The sequence below is a fragment of the Nelumbo nucifera genome, chromosome 1, assembly GCF_055504915.1.
Source record: "Nelumbo nucifera cultivar China Antique chromosome 1, China Antique-T2T, whole genome shotgun sequence".
NCBI classification, from domain to species: Eukaryota; Viridiplantae; Streptophyta; class Magnoliopsida; order Proteales; family Nelumbonaceae; genus Nelumbo; species Nelumbo nucifera.
Window position 1 is genome coordinate 206,597,813 of NC_142649.1, and position 20,054 is coordinate 206,617,866.

At 38.8% G+C, this 20,054-nt stretch overlaps 1 protein-coding gene and 1 long non-coding RNA gene across 3 annotated transcripts; both read right to left on the minus strand.

Moving 5' to 3' along the window:
• Positions 1–999: 999 nt before the first annotated feature.
• TOM2B (tobamovirus multiplication 2B) lies at positions 1,000–16,754 on the minus strand. 2 transcript variants are annotated; one of them, XM_010276993.3, is made up of 5 exons: positions 16,368–16,751; positions 16,160–16,225; positions 16,022–16,086; positions 1,372–1,462; positions 1,000–1,191 (listed from the first exon to the last, which is right to left on the minus strand). In XM_010276993.3, exons 1-5 carry the CDS (start codon positions 16,524–16,526, stop codon positions 1,186–1,188), a joined length of 387 nt encoding a protein of 128 aa, XP_010275295.1. In that variant the 5' UTR covers positions 16,527–16,751; the 3' UTR covers positions 1,000–1,185. The 2 variants fall into 2 exon arrangements, with proteins under 2 accessions (XP_010275295.1, XP_088752089.1); XM_088895963.1 differs by lacking the exons at positions 1,000–1,191; positions 1,372–1,462 and adding an exon at positions 1,490–1,730 and having other exon boundaries at positions 16,164–16,225; positions 16,368–16,754.
• LOC148804413 (uncharacterized) lies at positions 1,847–16,012 on the minus strand. Its single transcript, XR_016080994.1, has 2 exons — positions 15,545–16,012; positions 1,847–2,548 (listed from the first exon to the last, which is right to left on the minus strand). It is a non-coding gene; the product is annotated as an uncharacterized LOC148804413 (long non-coding RNA).
• Positions 16,755–20,054: the final 3,300 nt, after the last annotated feature.

Genomic DNA, 20,054 nt, shown 5'->3' on the forward strand with positions numbered 1-20,054 from the left:
CATGAACTTATCCAACCCAAACCGCTTTTATGCTCGGCCGGGTTTGGTTTTCATTTGTCAGATTGGTGGAGGGATCGAACTTAACCACTAATCAATCCAATTTAAAATCACCTTGGCTCGCCCGAAACCGGAATCATAGGCTACTACTATGTTTGCATGAAAGAACTACAACATCCCAGAACAAGAGTTGAGATTGGGTTGAAGTTGAACCACCCAGAGCCGGAATATTCATTTCAATCAACTGACCCAAGGGCCCAAATTTTCAGAAAACTTTGGTTTTGTTCTTCCCAGTCCCAGGTAAAGCTCCCAACGTTGACAAAAACTGGAAACAGTATCCAATGACAAACTCTGCCCCATTCTTATCCTCAAAGGTCTCTGATAAAAGAAATCCTCGTTTAAAATCAAAATAATATGTATCAGTATATGATCGAATTCCTCATTCAAAACGTTGTTTCTGTTTAACTTAAAGACAACCCATCCGTGTTTGAACTTCTGATCTAGACTCTTACCTTGCGTCTTTTTGTGAAATGTGAATGTTGGACAAGTTATCGTGTTTCTTTAGAATTAGCTATCCGCTCTGCCTATTGAACATGTATCACTTTCTTCTTCACTGTAGTCGTTAAAGTCTAAAGATAACCCACCATTTGAAGTTGTTGCCCTAATCTTCCTTCACCAGGCAAGTGGGCATGTGCCGAAAGGAATCCCTTACTGAGCTCTACTTTACCTTTTTGTCCTATACACCAATTACGACACGGGTGATGGTGAGCTTTGTGTTGCTTCTCAACTCGTACGTGCTAGGTGCTACTCTCAATCAATTTGTTTTCAGAGAAATCTCACAGAAGGATAAAACTATGGGTTAATATTTTGTCCCATTTTAAGCAGGCTCACTTCTCTAATCTTACTAATTTTTACAAACTTGATAGTCTAAAATATGATAATCTGTAACCAAATATTTAATGCCCATTCCAACATATGGTGATGACTGATGAGAAGGGTGGATAATGCAAATGCTAAAGCCCATCTCGGATGAATTATAGAAGGCAATATACCAGTCAAACATCACAACTGAGTACTTGCTAAATATCATGTTTGCTTTCTGAATTCTCTTCCAAAAGTACACCCCATAATAAGGTCGTAAATTGTAACATATCAGCAAGGTGCCTCTAAATGTTTATCTGCTAGCTCTCATTCCTGAAATGCAAGCACAAAACGCATCTGTGAATAGTCACCAAAGCCACAACTTGTTCTTATATGCAATCGTTGGTAATGGATTTGAAAATGTTTTGTTTATAAATGTTCAAAATTTTACAGCATACACATTCAGAGAGAGAGAGAGAGTTAAGCTGGGACCGATGAGCTAAGCTTGCTTACCTCCTGGGACTGATGAGCTTGAAAAACAGAGTTAAGTTGGGAGCTTTCCATGTTAGAAAGCAACTGAACTACAGTGTTCAGATATGGGACACTGAAACAAAACCAATAGAACATGAAATCAGGGGAGAAATTTTAGCAGAAAGAGTAAAGGACCAAAACGCACTGGAATCAGCCAGTGGATGGGCATCTGAATTTTATAGTCAAATTGTGTTTCTTAGATAATGGAACAACAGTATTACATGTCACATATTGGGTCTGGAAAATCTTTGTGCTAATAAATCAAACCATTTTAATATTTTATCCACTGATTCTGACAATACTCTGCCCTGTATTCTTTTGTCTTTCATCCCTTTGTCTTTCTAATGCACCAAAAAAAGGACACGAGTCAAGATGTAAATCAGTCCTTTAATATCAAGTTTAAATTCAGTGATTAGCAGAATAAAACAGGTCTGAATAACTGTATAAGAGAAGAAGATAGCAAAGAGGTAAGAGAAGGAGTCGAATTAATTCTCCATTCTCCTCTAACCCTATTTTATTAAGATCTAAAAAATTAATGATGACAAGTATGCCCTTAAGTGGGCGGCCAACTTGGCAGTTACATAAAAGAAATAAACAAGAATAAATAACAAGCCCATTAAGTGTGGCCCATCAACATAAAATAAAAGATATTACAAGAGAGGCTGTTGGGGCTCATTCGGCCCAGTTTCTTTACACTCCCCCTCAAGCTGAGCATAGATGTCAATCATGCCCAACTTGCTTATATAGTGTGTCAATTTCCCCCTTGGAACTCCCTTTGTCAAGATATCAACCAGTTGCTCTTCTGATGTGATGAATGGTAAACAAACTTCTCCTGAAGAGACTCTTTCTCTTATGAAATGCCTATCAACCTCAATGTGCTTAGTTCTGTCATGTTGAACAGGATTATGTGCAATGTTGATAGCAGCTTGGTTGTCACAATAGAGCATCATTTGTTTCTCATAGTTCACCCCCAATTCCTCTAGAAGGGATCGTAGCCATAGTAATTCTGACACACCATGAGCCATTGCCCTGTATTCTGCTTCAGCTGAGGATCTAGCAACTACTGATTGTTTCTTACTCCTCCAAGACACAATATTCCCAGCAACCAGAGCACAATAACCAGAGGTGGACCTTCTGTCATCAATACATCCTGCCTAATCTGCATAGGAAATATCTGGCCGAGTCATGCAAAGGTATAACAACTTCCCAAGCCAAAAGTTTCAAGATAGGTGGAAGGGTTCTCTCAAAATACTCCTTAACATTGTTGGAGCGGAATATTTTGATACAAGTATTAAATTGGGTGAGGATGAGTTCATGAAAATTTTTCACAATAGCTGGTACTTCATCCTTGGATTTCATGAGATAAATCCAAGTGTAACATGAATAATCATCAATAAAAATGATAAAATACCTGTAACCCCCCATGGTTGGCATGTGATATGGCCCCCACACATCAGAGTGAACAATATGGAAAGGAGAAAGTGATCTTTTATTGCTAATTGAATATGAATGTCTACAATGCTTTGCCAGCTCACATGATTCACAATGAAGACTCGATAAAGACGCTCCTTTAAACATATCTAGGAACAGATGACTCAAAGCAGAAAAAGACAAGTGACCAAACCAAAAATGACATAATAAAATTTTGTTAACAGACCCTGACACGATTGACTCTAAGGAAACTCCATGAGGTGGTCCCAAAGCTTGATCTGGTGTGTCCAACAAGTATATTCCGTTCGCCTCATGGCCACTCCCAATCATCCTCTGAGACTACAAGTCCTGAATAACACAATGAGTGGGAAAGAAAGTTATGCTGCAATTCATGGACTTTGTTAAGCTACTAACAGATAAGAGGTTTGTGTTAAGCTTAGGGACATGAAGAACAGAAGATAAGAACAGGGTGTCTAAGGTCTTTATATCACCTTTACTAGAGATGGAGGCAAGGGACCCATCGGCAAGGGATATTTTCTCTTTCCCAGAGAGGTGATATGAGCAAAAAAGGTTAGATAGACTAGTCATATGGTCTGATGCACCGGAATCGATAATCCAAGGGATTTTATGATTACCTGAAGCTGAAGCGTGATTTGCAGAAGCACAAGTACCTGAGTAAGCAAAAGCCGATGAGGATGATGTACTGTTGGAAGGGTGAGCTGAAGAAACTGTAGCTTCCAGGTGATTTATGAGTCTCCCATACTCCTCAAAATCCAGCTTCATTGCAGCCAACTGTTGTTCAATGGTTGATTTATCTTCACTCTCCTTACTTCCCCCTTCAGGTACTGTAGCAGCATTAGCAGTCTTGGGTTTTCCTACCTGACTGCCCTTCTTAGGGTTATTATTGTTCTTAAACCTATCAAGGAGAAGTCCAGGATGAAGCTTCCAGCAGGTGTCCTTTGTATGTTGTGGTTTCTTGCAATATTCACACACTTGTTCTCTCTTCTCAGTAGGGCCCTTTGGTTTCATTCCCACATGTGCAAAATGTTCTGTAGGTGGACTCTGCAACCGAACATGCCGCCTACTCTCCTCACTACTTATCATAGCATATGCCTGTGAAAGAGTAACCTCATCCCTGGCCAAAATATTCTGTCTGATAATATCAAACTCAGGGTTGAGTCCAGTGAGAAACTCAAACACCCTATTTCTCTCCACCAGCTTTCTATACATTTCAGCATCATTTTTACTCTCCCATACCACTGCCTCCATAACATCAATTTCCTGCCATAGGGATTTTAGTATAGAGTAGTAGATTGCCACACTCTTCCCCCCTGTCTCAGGTTTTTCACATCATTTTTCAATTTGTACGCTTTGGCTACATTCAGTTTCTGTGAGTAGGTCTCAGTTACACTGTCCCATATCTCCTTGGCCGAAGACATCCAAAGATAGTGCTGGCTTATATGGGGTTGAATAGAGTTAACCAACCATCCTATAACAATGTAGTTCTCTTGCATTCATTTTTCAAATTCAGGGTCTGTCTCTTCGGGTTTCACCTTTCTGCCTGTGAGATACCCGAGTTTTCCTCTACTACAAACATAGATTTTTATAGACTGTGCCCAAGCAAGATAGTTCGTCCCATCTCGCTTAATTGTGGTCACACTAGTCAAAACGAAATCTACTGAGGCAGGTCCAAAAACCGGCACCTGCTTGAACTCACTTCCGTATGTCTCCATTAATCAAACGGAAATCAAAGAACAAAAAATTTTGACTATGTAAACTTACTTGAAGCCAAACCAAAACTTGGGTGCTTGAAAAACTAGGGTTTTGCTCCGTCCAGCAGATGGGAGGAAGAGAGAAGATGCTGTCGCACCTACCAGACTAACCCAAACTCTTCCAAACCTGAACCGCCCTCCTTTAGCAGTCACAAGACACCTTCCAAGCACAGAGCGCCACACCTGAGCTTCACCTTTCCTAGTAACCTCGAAAATCTCTAGTCGGCTAGGGTTTCGAGCAGCAGCAGAACAACAACACTTCTTGGCAAAATCTAGCCAGAACTAAACTCTCCAAACCCTTCTACCAACTAGGCAAGTGATTCTCTATACTATAGAGAACCTATCTCTCCATACACTCTCTTGATCTTAGAGTGTACAGGAACGAAGAAAAAGAAGGAAGAGGAACTAAACCTACTCTGATACCAAGATGTAAATCAGTCCTCTAATATCAAGTTTAAATTCAGTGATTAGCAGAATAAAACAGGTCTGAATAACTGTATAAGAGAAGATGGCGAAGAGAAGAGGTAAGAGAAGAAGGAGTCGAATTAATTCTCCATTCTCCTCTAACCCTATTTTATTAAAATCTAAAAAATTAATGATGACAAGTATGCCCTTAAGTGGGCGGCCAGCTTGGTAGTTACATAAAGGAAATAAACAAGAATAAATAACAGGCCCATTAAGTGTGGCCCATCAACATAAAATAAAAGATATTGCAAGAGAGGCTGTTAGGGCCCAGTCTCTTTACAAGTCAAAGTAGTCAGAAATGATTTAAGGGCTCATAATTTAATAATAGATATGGCACTGAACAGAATGGAATGGTGGAACAGGATTCATGTAGCCAAACCATTATGGTTGAGACAAGATTTAGTAGATAATGATGATGATTCCTTTTTTTCTATTGTTGTGCATGCAGTTCTTCTTGATAATGATCTGATAGATGATAATTACAGTCTATTATATCAGAGCTGCCTCTTAGCTAATAGATGGGATAATGATCTGATAATGATGGTGGTGATGATCATGATGATGATGTCCAAAAGTATTTGTTATTCTTCAGGCACCTACATCAAATTGGAAAACCTTCCCTTCACCTCTGAAGCTATTTTAATGTTATTTGGGGACTCAAGAAAGGCTGCCCTCTTTCCCCTTTTTCACCTTGGTGGTTGACATCCTTAGTCTGGTTTTTGGAGAAAGCAAGAAGGTTAAATCTGTTAGAAGGTTTTGAAATTGGAAGGGAAGGTTTCCAGATTTCCCACTTATTATTTGCAGATAACATCTTGTTATTTTTGGAAGATGAGAATCATCAACTGAGAAGGTGTCAGGACTTCTAGCCAATTTCTCTAAAAGTAGTATTCTGGGATTAAACATACTGACAATCTTGTGAGCAGCTTCAAGGATCAGGGTGTAAAATGGAGAATTTTCCCATTTCTTATCTTGGGATGCCACTTGGGGGAAACCCAGAAAGCCAAAGCTTTTGGGACCTGGTTGTGAAGTGTCAAAATAGGTTAGCCACTTGGAAGAAAGGTTACCTCTCAAAAGGGGGAAGACTAACTTTAATAAAATCCTCTCTGGCAAACTTACCGACCTACTACTTGTCAGTCTTTCAAGTTCCAGGTAAAGATTAGAATTGAAAAGATCCAGTATGACTTTCTTTGGGATGGAGGTGGAGATAAGAAAAATCAATTAGTCAATTGGGGCCAAATGTGCAAACCTAAGACAGTGGGGGGTCTTGGCTTAGGCCATATTAAGGAGAAGAATTTATCTCTTCTTGGGAAGTGGTTGTGGTGTTACCCTCTTGAACTGGATGCTCTTTGGACCTCTCATCAACAATAAATATGGGAAGAATGCCAATGGTCGGGATAACAGGGTACACCCTTGAATCGAGTGAAATCCACCAACCCCTGGAAAGGTATTTCCTCTAATTTTAGCACATTTATTCCTTTTGTTCACTATAAAGTTGGGAACAGGAACAAAACCAAATTCTGGACAGACCTTTGGTGGGGAGAAAACACTTAAGCCAACACTTATCCTAGACTCTTCCATTTTTCCCAAAACCAAGAAGCCAACATCATCATCTCCCTTCCTTACCTCTTGAAACCAATGTTTTAAAACGCGGAGGCGTGATGCGAGACGTTCCACTACCTAGAGGCATGACGTGTAGTTCAGAACACAAGAGGCGTAAGCCTCCCAAACACAAGGAAGCTTAAGCCTCCTTAAGAGGAGGGGGGTTAGGAGGAAGGAGGAAGGGGAGGAGGATGAAGAGGATTTATATTAAGAAGAATAAAGATGCATAACATTAGTTGAAAGGGGGGGTCTTGTCAAAAAAGGGGGGGGAGGGGTCTGGGGAGCGAAGCTCCCAGCTGAAGGGGGGGCAAACCACTTTCTTCCCCCTTATCTTTTCTTCCCTTCCCTTTCCTTTTTCTCTTCTTTTCTTCTCTTTCTTTTTCTTTCCCTTCCCTTTCTTTTCCTTTCATTTTTTTCTTTTTTCTTTTTTTTTTTCTGTCTTTTTATATAAGATGTGCATGAGGCGCATGAGGCGTCCTCATGAAAAAAGCGCATGAGGCGTACGCCTTTTGCACCTGAGGCATACGCCTCAGGACGTTTTGGGAGCGCCTCACCTGGAGGCATGCCTCCAAGCGTACGCCTCCCACGCCTTTTAAAACACTGCTTGAAACCAACTAGAACCTAAACATAAGAAGATCCCTCAGGGAAGTAGAAGCTGAAGAAGCAACAAATCTTCTCCACTCTCTAAGAGAGGTCTATCTCTCAAACCATCCCTGACCAACGAATCTGGAACCCCACCCAGCCGGCAAGTTCTCAACCAATTACTTTTTTCAGAGCCCTGGTTTCAGATGTCTCTCCTTCAACCTTCCCCTTTAAGGAGGTTTGGTGCTCTCACATTCCTCCCCGAGTTTCCTTCTTCGTGTGGGAGGCTTGTCTAAAGAAAATAAACACTTGTAACCTTCTCCAGAAAAAGAACAAAGGGAGGCTGTCTGCACTCTCCAAGAGAGGTCTACACCTCTCAAACCACCCCGGCCCTGACTAACGAATCTGGAAACCCCACCTATCCAGCAAGTTTTCAGCCAATTCCTTTTTCAGAGCCTTGGTGTCAGATGCCTCTCCTTCAAATTTCCCCTTTAAGAAGGTAGAGGTCTGGATAAAAGGGGGAAAACCTATTAGTGTATGGTGGCACAATCAGTGATGTGGGGTGAGCAGGAAGAAAGAAACAATCAAATTTTTTGAAAACAAATCTAGATCTCTTGGTGATTTGATCTCTCACATAAATTTTACGTGCAAGCTTTGGGTGCTGACTTCTTCAGAATTTACAGGAGTCTCTTTGAATGAACTTCAGCTGAATGTGGTGGCAATCTTGTTTTCCTCCCCAGTCACTCAAGAATTCCCAACTTCAGAATTGAAAGGGAAGAGGAAGAAATGACTCCAAACTTCGATGAAAGTGCTCTGGGAAATCCTGGGATAGCTGGTATTGGTGGTGTTTAGAGAAAGGAATGGTAACATTTGTTGGGCTTTCAATGGTCCTATTGGGATTGCTGACTCCACTAAGGGTGAGGTCCTATCTGTGCTTACAGGGCTCCAAATAGCAAGAAAGGTCAAACTGCTGCTCTAGTCATCGAAGATTCAAAGGGAATTTTGTAACACTATAAAGTGGCTTGGGGAAAGGGACTGTGGACCTTGGAGACTGATTCACTATCTGACCGAGGCTAGAGATCTTCTAGATTCTTTGACTGTTAAACTGTTCTGGATTCCTAAGGAGCTGAACTTTATAGCAGATAACCTAGCCAAGTCTGATCCTCTTAGGGATGCATTATTTAGTGAGAGAACTCTACCTTTGTAATATCTAAGTTGTTTCTTGTACATCATCTCATGTACTTTTTGTTATTTTAATACAATCAGTTAACTTTTCTCTCAAAAATAAATAGCCAATATAGAAGTGGCTAACTATTTATGTTTTGCAAGAGATTTATGGCTTGTGATTTATCCATTTTGTATTTGGGAATAAATTAGTGCAAAATTCTTGAATGATCTTCAGATTTTGAGCAAGTAGGTATCTAATTTGGACATCTAAAATTATATAGAAAAATTGTATAGTTAAGACCTGTGTAAGTTAAAGGTTCATGTAAAAAAAGGGTCTATGTGTAGAAAGTATCCCATAATAACAAGTAGAAATTACAAAGATTTTCAACAGACTAAAAATGCAAAAAACAAAATGAATATGGCACTGAATAAAGCAGAGTGGCAGAAAAAGATTCATGTAGCTGACACTATATAGTTGACAAGGCTCTACTGGGTTAAGAATATGGGTTGATTTAATAAGCAGAAATTATAATTGATGTGCTCTACCAAATATACCAAATATGATGCAACTTATTTCCTATTAGAAAGTTTCTTCTCTCTCCTCTCCTGGTGAAGCTGTAAATCCCCCTTTAGTGGTGCAACATGTGGCAAAGTGGCATATAACTGGTGCAAAGATTTGGATTATAATGGTTGAGGTCTCACTAAATTGCGGTTGCCAACCCATCAAACATGACTACCAGAACTAGGAAGGGACAATGCTGTTAAAATTTTACAATTTACAATATGATTCATGATTTGTATCATGAACCCCAAGGGCTTTGATTTGAATCTTATGTCTGAATCATTTTCTGAAAAAATCTTACAATTTTTGTTTGAATCCTACAAATTGATCCATAAATTCTACGGTTTATACAATTTGTGCAATTCACTACAGTGCAAATAAATTCAATTAAAAATTAGGCTGAAGAGCTATTCGCCATTGTGTGTAGCTTATTTGACTTTCAAGTCAAAGTAGATTATATCATCTTAGGCTTTACCGTACAAGTAATAAATGTCATTGGTTTATACATATGGTAGACCTACAATCATTTTGCTTTGTTATGCTTATAGTTAGACCTGTTCATGGGACGGGCCAGGCCGGGCTCGGGCCGGGCTTTCACCCTGCATTAACAGAATTTTTGTAGGCCCGAGCCCGAAGCCCAAGAGAGACAGGGAGAGAGGAACCGACTTACAGAATAGAGAGAGAGAGAGAGAGAGAGGAACAGAGAGAAATCTGTTCGACTTCTATGAGAGAGAGGAAGATAACAAGAGAGGGGGGAAGATAACGAGAGAGAGAGAGAAGAGAGGACCTGGTCGCTCCACTCGTCAACACTCAAATGACAAACAATCTTACTCTCTTTCAAGAAACCCATTTCTGTGAGACCTGTAGAAACTCTCTTGTTCTGTTTCCTGCTTAGATTTTCTAGGCAGTTTCATACTTTTTCTCTTACCCAGTTCCTACATTTTGAATTCTTCGGGCTTTAGCTATTACACAGGTTTAGAAGGATGAATATTACACTAGGACCGGTGTTGTTTCTCTTAATTTTGCTTTCTCTGTTGTTTCTCTTAATTTTGCTTTCTCTGTTCCTTTCATCCTCTGCTTTGCCATCATGGACAAGTTACACTTTCTCCGGTAAGAGAGTCTTCCATTCTTGCAATGATCTTCCTGTTTTGAGTTCCTTTATTCACTGGAACTACAACCCATCTTCACCGTCGGTCATTGGTGGCGCCGGTTAGAGTTGAGAGTGAGAAAGAATGAAATATGAGAAGGGTTCGGTTTAGGAATTTAGGGTTTAAAAGCTATATATATATAAAAGTCGGGTTGGGCTTTTGTGACAAATCCCAAGCCCGGCCCGTAAAACAATTGAGCTCGGGCTTTTAGGCCCGCAGGCTAATATCTATGCGCAAGCCCGTCCGGGGGTCGGGCCAGGCCGAGCCGGCCCATGAACAGGTCTACTTATAGTGAGTGATTCAAAAAAATTGAAGGACAAACACTGGACACTCAAAACACCCACCAAAATCAAAACAAGCTAAAACGAAGTACAGCAAAAACACCTTATTGCCCTCGATCCAAAAGACTCACGCGCACCTCCACCTTTCTAGAACCGAACACTGATAAATACTAGCCTCTCCTCAATCCTCCTCGAAATCTTCCTCCTGACCTCTGTCTTCTTCATTCCACATTTATCCTCCTCCCCAAACCACTTTCTTCAGCCTCTCTTCTCTCCTCCTCAAAGGCTTTCCTAGCAAACCCCTCCCCACCCCCAAAATAAACAATCCAAGCTTCTTGCCAATCTCTACATCTCTATCAACAACTTCCTCAATGGGCAAACTTCTTGCTTTATCTACCTTTTTGTCAGATTTCAGGACCACCACATCCTTGACAGAATTGGACCCTACAACATTATTTTTCTCATCCTGTTGAACGTCCCCCACCTGAGGTTCAAATCTAACAAGAGTTTGAGCCTCAACCCCACCTCCATCATCAACGGTCATCCCAACTTTCTTCACACCTCTTCTCTTGTACACCTTATTAAAATTCTTTATGTTGAAGTCATTTTTTTATTCAAATAATCTGTAATAAGTGGGCTAGCTAGTCTACTAGCCAAATCATTAAAATTATAAAAAAGTATCCTGTATGGGAGTTCCCCCTCTTAAGTGGGGAGTTCTCTCTCTTTAAGTGAGGAGTTCCCTCTCTTTAGGTGGGAGGGACAGGTGTCCTTCACCTAGGAGGAGGGGGTAGTTACATAACCACCCCACTCCCTATTTAAGCTCCTTAAGGGGAAGCTAAAAGCACACATGGAGAGACTCTTCGGAGAAAAATTTCATAAGAGATTCTCAAGAAAAGCAAAGATAAGGAGAGAAGAAAAGAGAAGTGCTCAAGGGAAGGCAAGGAAGGAAAAGTCTCACTAATACAGGTAGAAAAAAGAAAGTCCTCTCTGTGAATACTTCCTATATATGTCTTCTACTTTGTATCCTTCTTCCTCTCTCTTTTATTTTCATTTTTGAGAAAGGAAATAGAGGGAAATAAACCATCTACAACCATGTGCCTCTACTTGGTTGATTATGGTCCCTCTTTCAAGACAAAGTTAGGGATTAAACCATCTACAGTCTAATTCTCGAAGACTGACTATGGTTCCCTTCAAATGAAAATGAAGAGTAGAGGGAAATAAACCATCTACAACCAGGTGTCTCTACTTGATCGATTATGGTCCTTCTTTCAAGACAAAGTTGGGGATTAAACCGTCTACAGTCTAATTCTCGAAAGCTGATTATGGTTCCCTTCAAATGAAAAAGAAGAGCAGAGGGATGAAAATCGTCTACAATCAAATATTCAGTTTGATTGACTACGGTTCCCTTTTTGTATGCAAAATTCCAAGGATTAAGGCTTTCTACAATCAGAATTTCATCTGATTGATTACAGTTTATTGTGAAGAAAGGAGTGAGAAAGAAATTTTCTTTGTATTAAAAAGAAAAGAGAAATGTATTGCCATATAGTTTCTCAATTGTATTTTCTTTTTCTTTTTCTTTCTTCTCATTCTTGTACACTTGATGCAAAAAAAAAGCAAATGAAAAGTTCTTTTTAAGTACCCAATTGTTCTTTTCTTTTGTTCTATAAGTTCATTTCTCCAAGTCAGAATCAAAAGGTGTTCTCTACTTTCTTGTGGAGATGTAATTAAGGGGAACAATCCATATGATTCCCTGAATGGGCCTTACCCAAAATAATAAAATCTCAATCACTTGATTGAGTGAATTATGTTGCATGAGAATTTATTAAAATTTTCACACCAATAGTCCTACCCCTACCAGCCCAAGTTTCAGTCGAGAGAAGACTTTGGTAATGTGAATAATTTGGGAATTTCTTGGATCCTGAGGTTTCTTGGTGACCACTATCGCTGCAGCATCCAAAGCCTTCACATCAATCTTCCTCCTTTGTCCTAGATCCACCCTTAATCTACCAATCACCACTTCTTCGAAATTACGACAATCCTCATTTGACCTCTCTAATTGGTTGCAGTCCCTGCAAACCGCAGCATCAATCGTCCTCCCTTCTTCACTTTCTTCCAACACTCTTCCCACTCCTCCCTCTCGTAACCCCCTTACCCCCCTCCCTCAACCCAACCATCACTTATAGCCTTCCCCTACAGTCTTGAGAGACTTCTCATTAGAGTCAAAGTTAACTTCCTAGGCTGAAACAGCTTCAGCTCCTTTATTTTTCTCTACTTTTGAGGCTAACTGAGGTCACCCACCAACAATCGCAAAGATCAGGGGCACAAGCTGCAGCAAGATCACTTCGTAAGTTCTCACCTTCAGCAATCACCAAACCAGAACTCGAAACAGTCTTCTTTCCTTTTGAATCATACTTGAAGATCTCATAAATCCAGCATTCTTCCTTCCCTTCTTGTTTCTTGCTTGAAATCCTCCTCCTCAAAATCCTAGACTAATTCTCTTGTCGTTTGAAGCGGCAAAGAGATTTTCTATTAGCCTTTAGCCATGACAATCTAAACCACTTCCTCTGTATATTGATTTCTATGTTCAAGCATGGGTCCCATTCGAAACTTCAGCCCGCATCCTTTCTTAAACAATCCTCTCATAACTAGCATCAAAGACTTCTCCAATCCTTTATCCTACCCCACATCTCCCATCATTTAACCCTCTCCCCCCCCACCACCACCCTCTCCCTCATCAAGAGAAGATCACAACTTATTATTTGCCTCAATTGAATTCCTTTGTGCCCCACTATTCTCACTACTTCTCAAAAGTGTGCAGGAATCACATTTGTTGAGATCCACCAAATCAACCCCATGAGAACAAATATTCTCAACAATTACAAAACTTCCCTTGTCTTCAACCTCATACCCTCCCTCTTCCAACTAACTGTTCGTCTTCCCACCACTTCCAATAGACGGCTAAGAAATCTTTCTTAGTTCCTTCCAACAGAAATCTAGATTTTCAACCCATCTCAATGAGTACAAACCTTCAACAAGAAGTCCCAAACCATAATGTTCTCTAGCAAATCAAAGAGAAAGAGAAGATGGGACCAGCTGAATTTCATCGACAACCAGAAGACAAGCAGCAACAAGGCTCCTCCAAGAAATCGTTCTAGAGTCAACAAATCTCCTGCATACATCCCCCACAACAATTCATTTTCTTCTCTCTATCTTCTATCTAATTATACAACGATTCAATTTTTTTGACAATTAATTATACAACAATTCATTACAACCATCAAAAGCTTATGTGTTCATCATCAAAGGATTTTGTTCAACATCCCTAGAGGGTTGAATTGATCCAAAAGTATTTATTCTTGATTTTACATCAAAACTTGAAATTTCCCATTTCAGCAAGTTTCATCCTTATGTGGACAACTTGCTCAATATGCCTTGAAGTCTTGAAATTAAATTTCCCCATATGATCTATCATCTTTTTTTTTATATCTTCTGAAGGGCCACACAACGGGGGGTAGCCCATCCCCCAACCCATAACCTCCCCAAACCCAGGTGCAAGCGGGATTCGATCCCAAGTCTCCGCTACGACCAGCAGGAGACCTTACCAACCAGCTGTTGGCACCTTGCCATATGATCTATCATCTTAAACATCTTCACAAAGTTTCATTAAAAAATCCATTCCTATACTATTTTTAATATTTTTGATAAGTTACTATTTTTTTATAGTCCTAGAGAAAATCTCCAATTCTCAACGACTTTACCCAGAACCATTACAACCCTTATAAATCTTCAACTTTAGTCATAAAATCATCCCTAAACTCATCTAAGCCTATTTATACCCTCCTAGTGTCATCCTTGGGTCATAGCCATCCTAAACCATTTTGGTGCAGTAGTAGATACTACATCATTTGGACTTACTATTGTAAGCTTCTTAGTTTGAGATTAGTCATTAGTTGATCAGGGAAAAGGCTCTGATCAATGTTTTTAAAGGTGTTTGAGGCATACGCCTAGAGGCGCACTCAAAACACAGTGAGGCATATGTTGGAGGCCTAGGTGCCTGAGTCATATGCCTCAGCTGCACGATCCATATGCCTCAAATACCTTTTGCACGCGGTGTACACCTCTGGTACACATGCAAAAAGGAAGAAAAAAAGCAAGAAAGAAAGGAAAGAAAAGAGGCCTATGCCTCTAGTGTTCTAAGGAAGTTTCCTCCTTCCTCATCCTCCTCCTCTTGAGAAAGCTTATGCCTCCTTGTGGTTGAGAGACTTATGCCTCTAGTGTTCTGAACTATGCCTTATACATCCAGGTACTAGAATGCCTCCCGTCACACCTCCACATTTTAAAACATTGGGTCTGATCTACTACTGTCCTAATGTCAAGCTTTATTTTCCAAAGCTGATCTTAGGATGCCCATATATTAGAGAAACACAAAAACATAGCACCTCCATAAGAGAGATAGAAACCTCTAAAGGAGCAATAAAAGTTGCTCCTGTTTTGGACAAGTTATAAAGGGCTTATTACAGTAGAACAAGAATACCTGGTTCTCTCAAGAGGAGCTACAAGAGAGAGTTGAAAAACTAGAAGTAATGTGCACAATCATGAGCTAATTAAAGAAACTAATGAGGAACCATATCCTGAAGAATAGCTTCAAGTTCAACCAGAGTAGAACCTAAAGCCATAAGTTGGGCTTTACCAATCCAAATGCAAATCCTATTAATCATCTAACTTGTGCCACATCTACATTAGAGGTATGTGTAACCTTATTGGTATACTCAGGAAAAGAGGATCCTGGAAGTCAAGCCAACAACATGTAGCTCCTTTTAAGAGGTCAACCACTCCATCAGCCTTTTGATCCCACAACCACCTAACTTTTGTTATGAGAACCTAATGAAATTGAAGTGACTACAAAAGTTTCATTCATTTATCTTATGCCTAACACAGCTCTTGCCAACGAGATCATACAAAGATTTTTACAATTAATTGTTGTTGGCATGCACTCATAAATGAGAGTAATGTAATATTCTGACAAAACATGAAATCCAAGAATTCCCTAACATGACAATTCAAGACTTTAACTATCCCAAACCATAGGGAAGGAGATTGCTCTCCCCTGAATCTTGAAAACTTATGCATGAAAAGAAGTTGCATTACTTATTTAATCTCTTTGTCAAGTCCTTGAAATTCCTCTGCCCACGCTTTAGCCTGAAAACCATTTATTTCTTACTTTTTTCTGAAAAAAAAATGGAATTAAGTATTCAACTAATGCAGTACTCGCACAAACCTTGAAATACACTATAAGAGTCTTGGTCAGTTCAGCGTCTTGCATACTTGGCAAATGGGCTAAACTAGTTAATTTCCCCTTTCTGGTCAGATTTAGATTATCTTCATCCTTTAGCATCACGTTAGATTTATTCACTAGATGCCTAGAGTATACCACAAATCAGGTGCATTTACTGAGACACAGAACCAGATGGAAAATCTAGAAAATGCAAGCCATATTGTCTGAAATATACCAAACCACAAACAAGCAGTAATAAAAAACGACACATGCTGAAAACCTACGAAGATGTTAATCATGACCTTGCAATTGTAATAATTAGCAGAAAGAGGGGATCAAGAAAAACCAACCACTGGAAAGCACTATCCATGTGCGCATCCAAAGACGAAATGACCTTAGGCATCTGCTCCAGCATCTGCTTCAAATAAGCAAAGAACAAATATAAAGAACTGGAAGGAGAGGTCTCCCAAAGCAAAATTATCACATACATGCCCTGTATTCTTGATGGTTGAGGTTTTTTCCAAAAGGTTCTTTGGGAGCTTCATTAAGTGGGCCTGCAATTAATACAAGTCAAAGGAGAAAGAACGATTCATGACGGAGAGGAAACTCTTTAAAAGAAAATGGATTCAATTTGAGGTAAAGTAGTACTGATCAGATGCATCAACGAAAGGATTGTAGATGTAGGAGGAGAGAGACCTGAGAAGGAGAGGATTGCTGCATGAGGTGGAGGAGGTTGGAGGTTGAAAGAACCGCCTGAGATATCTGATCAGCCACCGTGGCCTTAGCCGTCCCTTCTTTGTTGCCCTGATTCCTACCACCACCTGTCGCTAGTGACGACGACAACGGTGTTGCCATTGCTATGGACTTCCGAGAGGAAACGACCAGGGGCTAATTCCTTTTACTTAAAAGTCATAGCATTGCCCCATTGAGGAGGGATGCATTAAGTCTAACCAGGTGAGTCAGGCTTCTTCCCGTAGACGAGTTATCATTTTCTGCAACCTGGAGATGAGCGAGGGATGGTTTTCGCTGATCCAAGCTTCTAAAGCTTCATTTCTTTTTGGGAAAATTCCGATTAGTATTCTGTAATTGGTGCCTATTGCCTAATAAAGAGTGTGCAAATGCATTTACCGGGAACCGAATAAAACCGACCGTGAACCGACCCTACCTGTTACAACTTATAAGGTGGGGTATTAGGCCGGTTTCATGGTTTAGGGTTTATCCTACTCGAACGGAACGTGTTGAACCAATCTTAAAATCGAATTTGTCTTCAAAGGCCATTATGCTGATAAAAAAGTTATTTGATCATTTGCTTTCATTTTAATATTTGAATGTATATAGTAAATAATATAAAAAGTAATATTTATAAAATTTAAATTTAAATTATAAGTTTTGAACTATATAATGATAATTTATATATTAAGTTATTCAATTTAATCAGTAAAGAAATATAGGTTATATGTATTGTTTTTTAAAATATATTATTATATTTATTGAAAACCGAGTTTCTAAAATATACTTTTTTTAAGTGGGAGAGTAAAGAAAGAATATGCTCCATGGATAGGCCCTGGAACCGACCTCGAAACCACCAATGCTAGAACCAACCTTCACAAGGTAGGTTCTAGTTCCAAAAACCACTGGCTATTGGAATGTAAATTTTGGGCCCAATAAGTGAAGTTAATAGAGCCCAATATGAGATTAAATGAAAATGACCTATTGAGCCCACTAAGAGGAGAGAATGACAAGGATTGAATGGATTGATGTCTCAACCCAACGGATGTAAAATTAAGTAGGGCACGTTGGGTCTAATGGGATAGAAGGTTTTAGTGGGACCTAATGTATGGGCCCTCTAATATATTGGCCCAATGTGTTGGAACCCAACATGAATTGAAGAAAATAAATAATAAACAAAAAGAGGGGGGGGGGGAATTTTGGTTGGATCTTCACCGACCACATTACCCATGAGGTGTTATGACACCCAGCTGCCAAATGACCTTTTCACAAATGATTTCTCAATCAGTTCAACATGGCCCCTTAACCACTTGCCATTTCAACCTAGAGAAGAGCATTTAAATTGAATTGTCGAATCCCAATGGAATCCAATTTAGTGTAATTTAAGAGGGAATGCTACAACTAATCAATTGAATTTTCTTTTATGTGTAGTCCCAACCATGTGTCAAGTGGCACTTGTTGCAAGGACAGCTAAGGATTGAAATTGACTTCAGTTAAATGACCTAATTACCTTAATCAGTTCAACAAAGTGATCACCGATATGTCAATTTAGTGGCCCCCATTTCAATCAATATTAAATGGTGATTAATTAAATTGAAACCATTCAAATCAATTCAAATCTTTTAAACAAGTTCATCGTCTACTGGTGAGCCTCTATAAATAGAAGAGAAAACAAGAGGAAGCCCTCCTTCAGCTCTCTCCCTCAGAGCTCCCCTTGGGCTACCTAATTCATTTTCTTCCATTGCTTTTGACAAAGAAAAAAAAAGAAGGGATGGCTACATCTAGATCAAGGAAGATTCAAATTTTCATCTCCTCAACTATTGAAGATTCAAAGCTACTACAAGTTTGCTACATCAATTGGGGGATTTCGGTCTTCAATTTATTGCAATCAAAAGCTTCTATCAAATTACTAGAGTCAAAAAGCTTTCGACAAATCCTTTCAGCCAAGAAGGCATTCATCAATTTATTACAACCAAATGACCTTTTACAACTAAATGTTAGCATTGCAGCTCATGTTCAAATCAACAATTGATCGCAAACAAAAGCTTTGCTCATATACAATTGGTCACTGCAAGTTCCTTCTACAACTACAAGTCACCAAGCTTTTTCGATCGTGTTTCTGACAAGCTACAAGTACAAGTTCAGGTTGTACTTGTGATAAGAGAATCAGAGAATTTCTTTGCCAAAAAAAAGAAGAGTTTGTATCCCACTTAAATTTCTGCAAAAAAAAATAATTAAATCAAATTCCTTTGATTTATCTTCATTATTTTTTTGTGCTCCAAATTTATGCACGAAATTTGTGTCGACACTGGCCTTTATAGGGTAGGTTCCAGGTTCTACCATGGAACCGAACCGAACTAACCCATACTCACCCCTAGGGCCTAGTGCCAGTTTGGTCCCAGAACTTTAAAACACAACAATTTAGTACCCGAACTTTCAAAATGTATCAATCCAGTACTTGTCGTTATCCAGACATTTAAGTGGTATTTTAAAAGACACAAAAACCCTTTGAATGTCATTTAATTTTCTTTATTAACCATCAAAACATTGAGAAAAAAAATGAAAAGTCCCAAATCCTTTTATCTTCTATTTAAGAAAGTTGGGGTCATGTATCAATGGGCATTCAAGTGATCCCAACTTTCTTTGAATAGAAGAGACCATGATTTAGGACTGTTATTTTTTGTCAATGTTTGGATGGTTGATAAGGAAAATTAGATGACACTCGAAGGACATTTGTGTTTGTTCAAATGCCACTTGACGGCTAGTTAACAATACAATTAGAGAGTTAAAGAATGCGAAATTCTAAATTTTCACATAACCAAATGGCACCGAAAAGAAATTGAAAATTTGCATACTTGATTTTCTCGCCAACAAAATACATTCCAACCCCTATCACCACAATATGACATTGTACATCTCATACATGACGTGTCCCACTTTTATAGTGGGTCCTAGGGGTGAGCATTGTTTGGTTAAAATCGAAAAAACTGAACCAAAATTTGTGGTTTTGATTTGTTTGGTTCAGTTAATTTTGTTTTAAAAAATTTTGGTTTTGGTTTTCAGGATTAGAAATTCAGTTAACCGAAAAAATTGAATTAACTGAAATTTATTATATACATAATATAATATATATTATAATATGTATATAATATATTATATATAATATACATTAGCATATGCATACTTATATATATATATATATATATAATATAGTATGTATTAATATAATAGTAACAAAATTTGGTTTTAATCGAAATAACCAAAAATCAAACTGAAAATTTTGGTTTTAGATTTTTTTTTGGTTTTTCAATAGGGAAAATCTATGATACGAAAAATATATGATATGGAAAGAGTTTTGACCAATCAAAACCCACCCATGAATTTTGATAAATAACACCTAATTCACTATCATGTTTATGATTTCTTTTATTGGTCAATTATTTTTCAGATATTATATATTTTCCATATCATAGTCGAACCCTTTTTAGTAATTTGATTTGGTTTTGGATCAGTTTTATATTTTATAAGTTCAGTTTTTTAAAATTTAATTTATTCAATTTGACATGTACCGTTGTTCTGTTTTGGACCCAATGGCTTTGACCATGAATGATGAGTCGAACCCATTTACAACTAGTATCCGCTCATATAAGAGAG

Bases quoted from the DNA above. Each gene is read 5' to 3' on its own strand.
- TOM2B (XM_010276993.3), bottom strand. From the start codon at position 16,526: ATGGCAACACCGTTGTCGTCGTCACTAGCGACAGGTGGTGGTAGGAAT. The intron at 16,087-16,159 runs GTATGTGATAAT...TATTTGAAGCAG, and splicing joins CCATCAAGAATACAGGGCAT to ATGCTGGAGCAGATGCCTAA. The intron at 1,463-16,021 runs GTTGGTTTTTCT...GTTTTGTTTCAG, and splicing joins ATGGATAGTGCTTTCCAGTG to TGTCCCATATCTGAACACTG.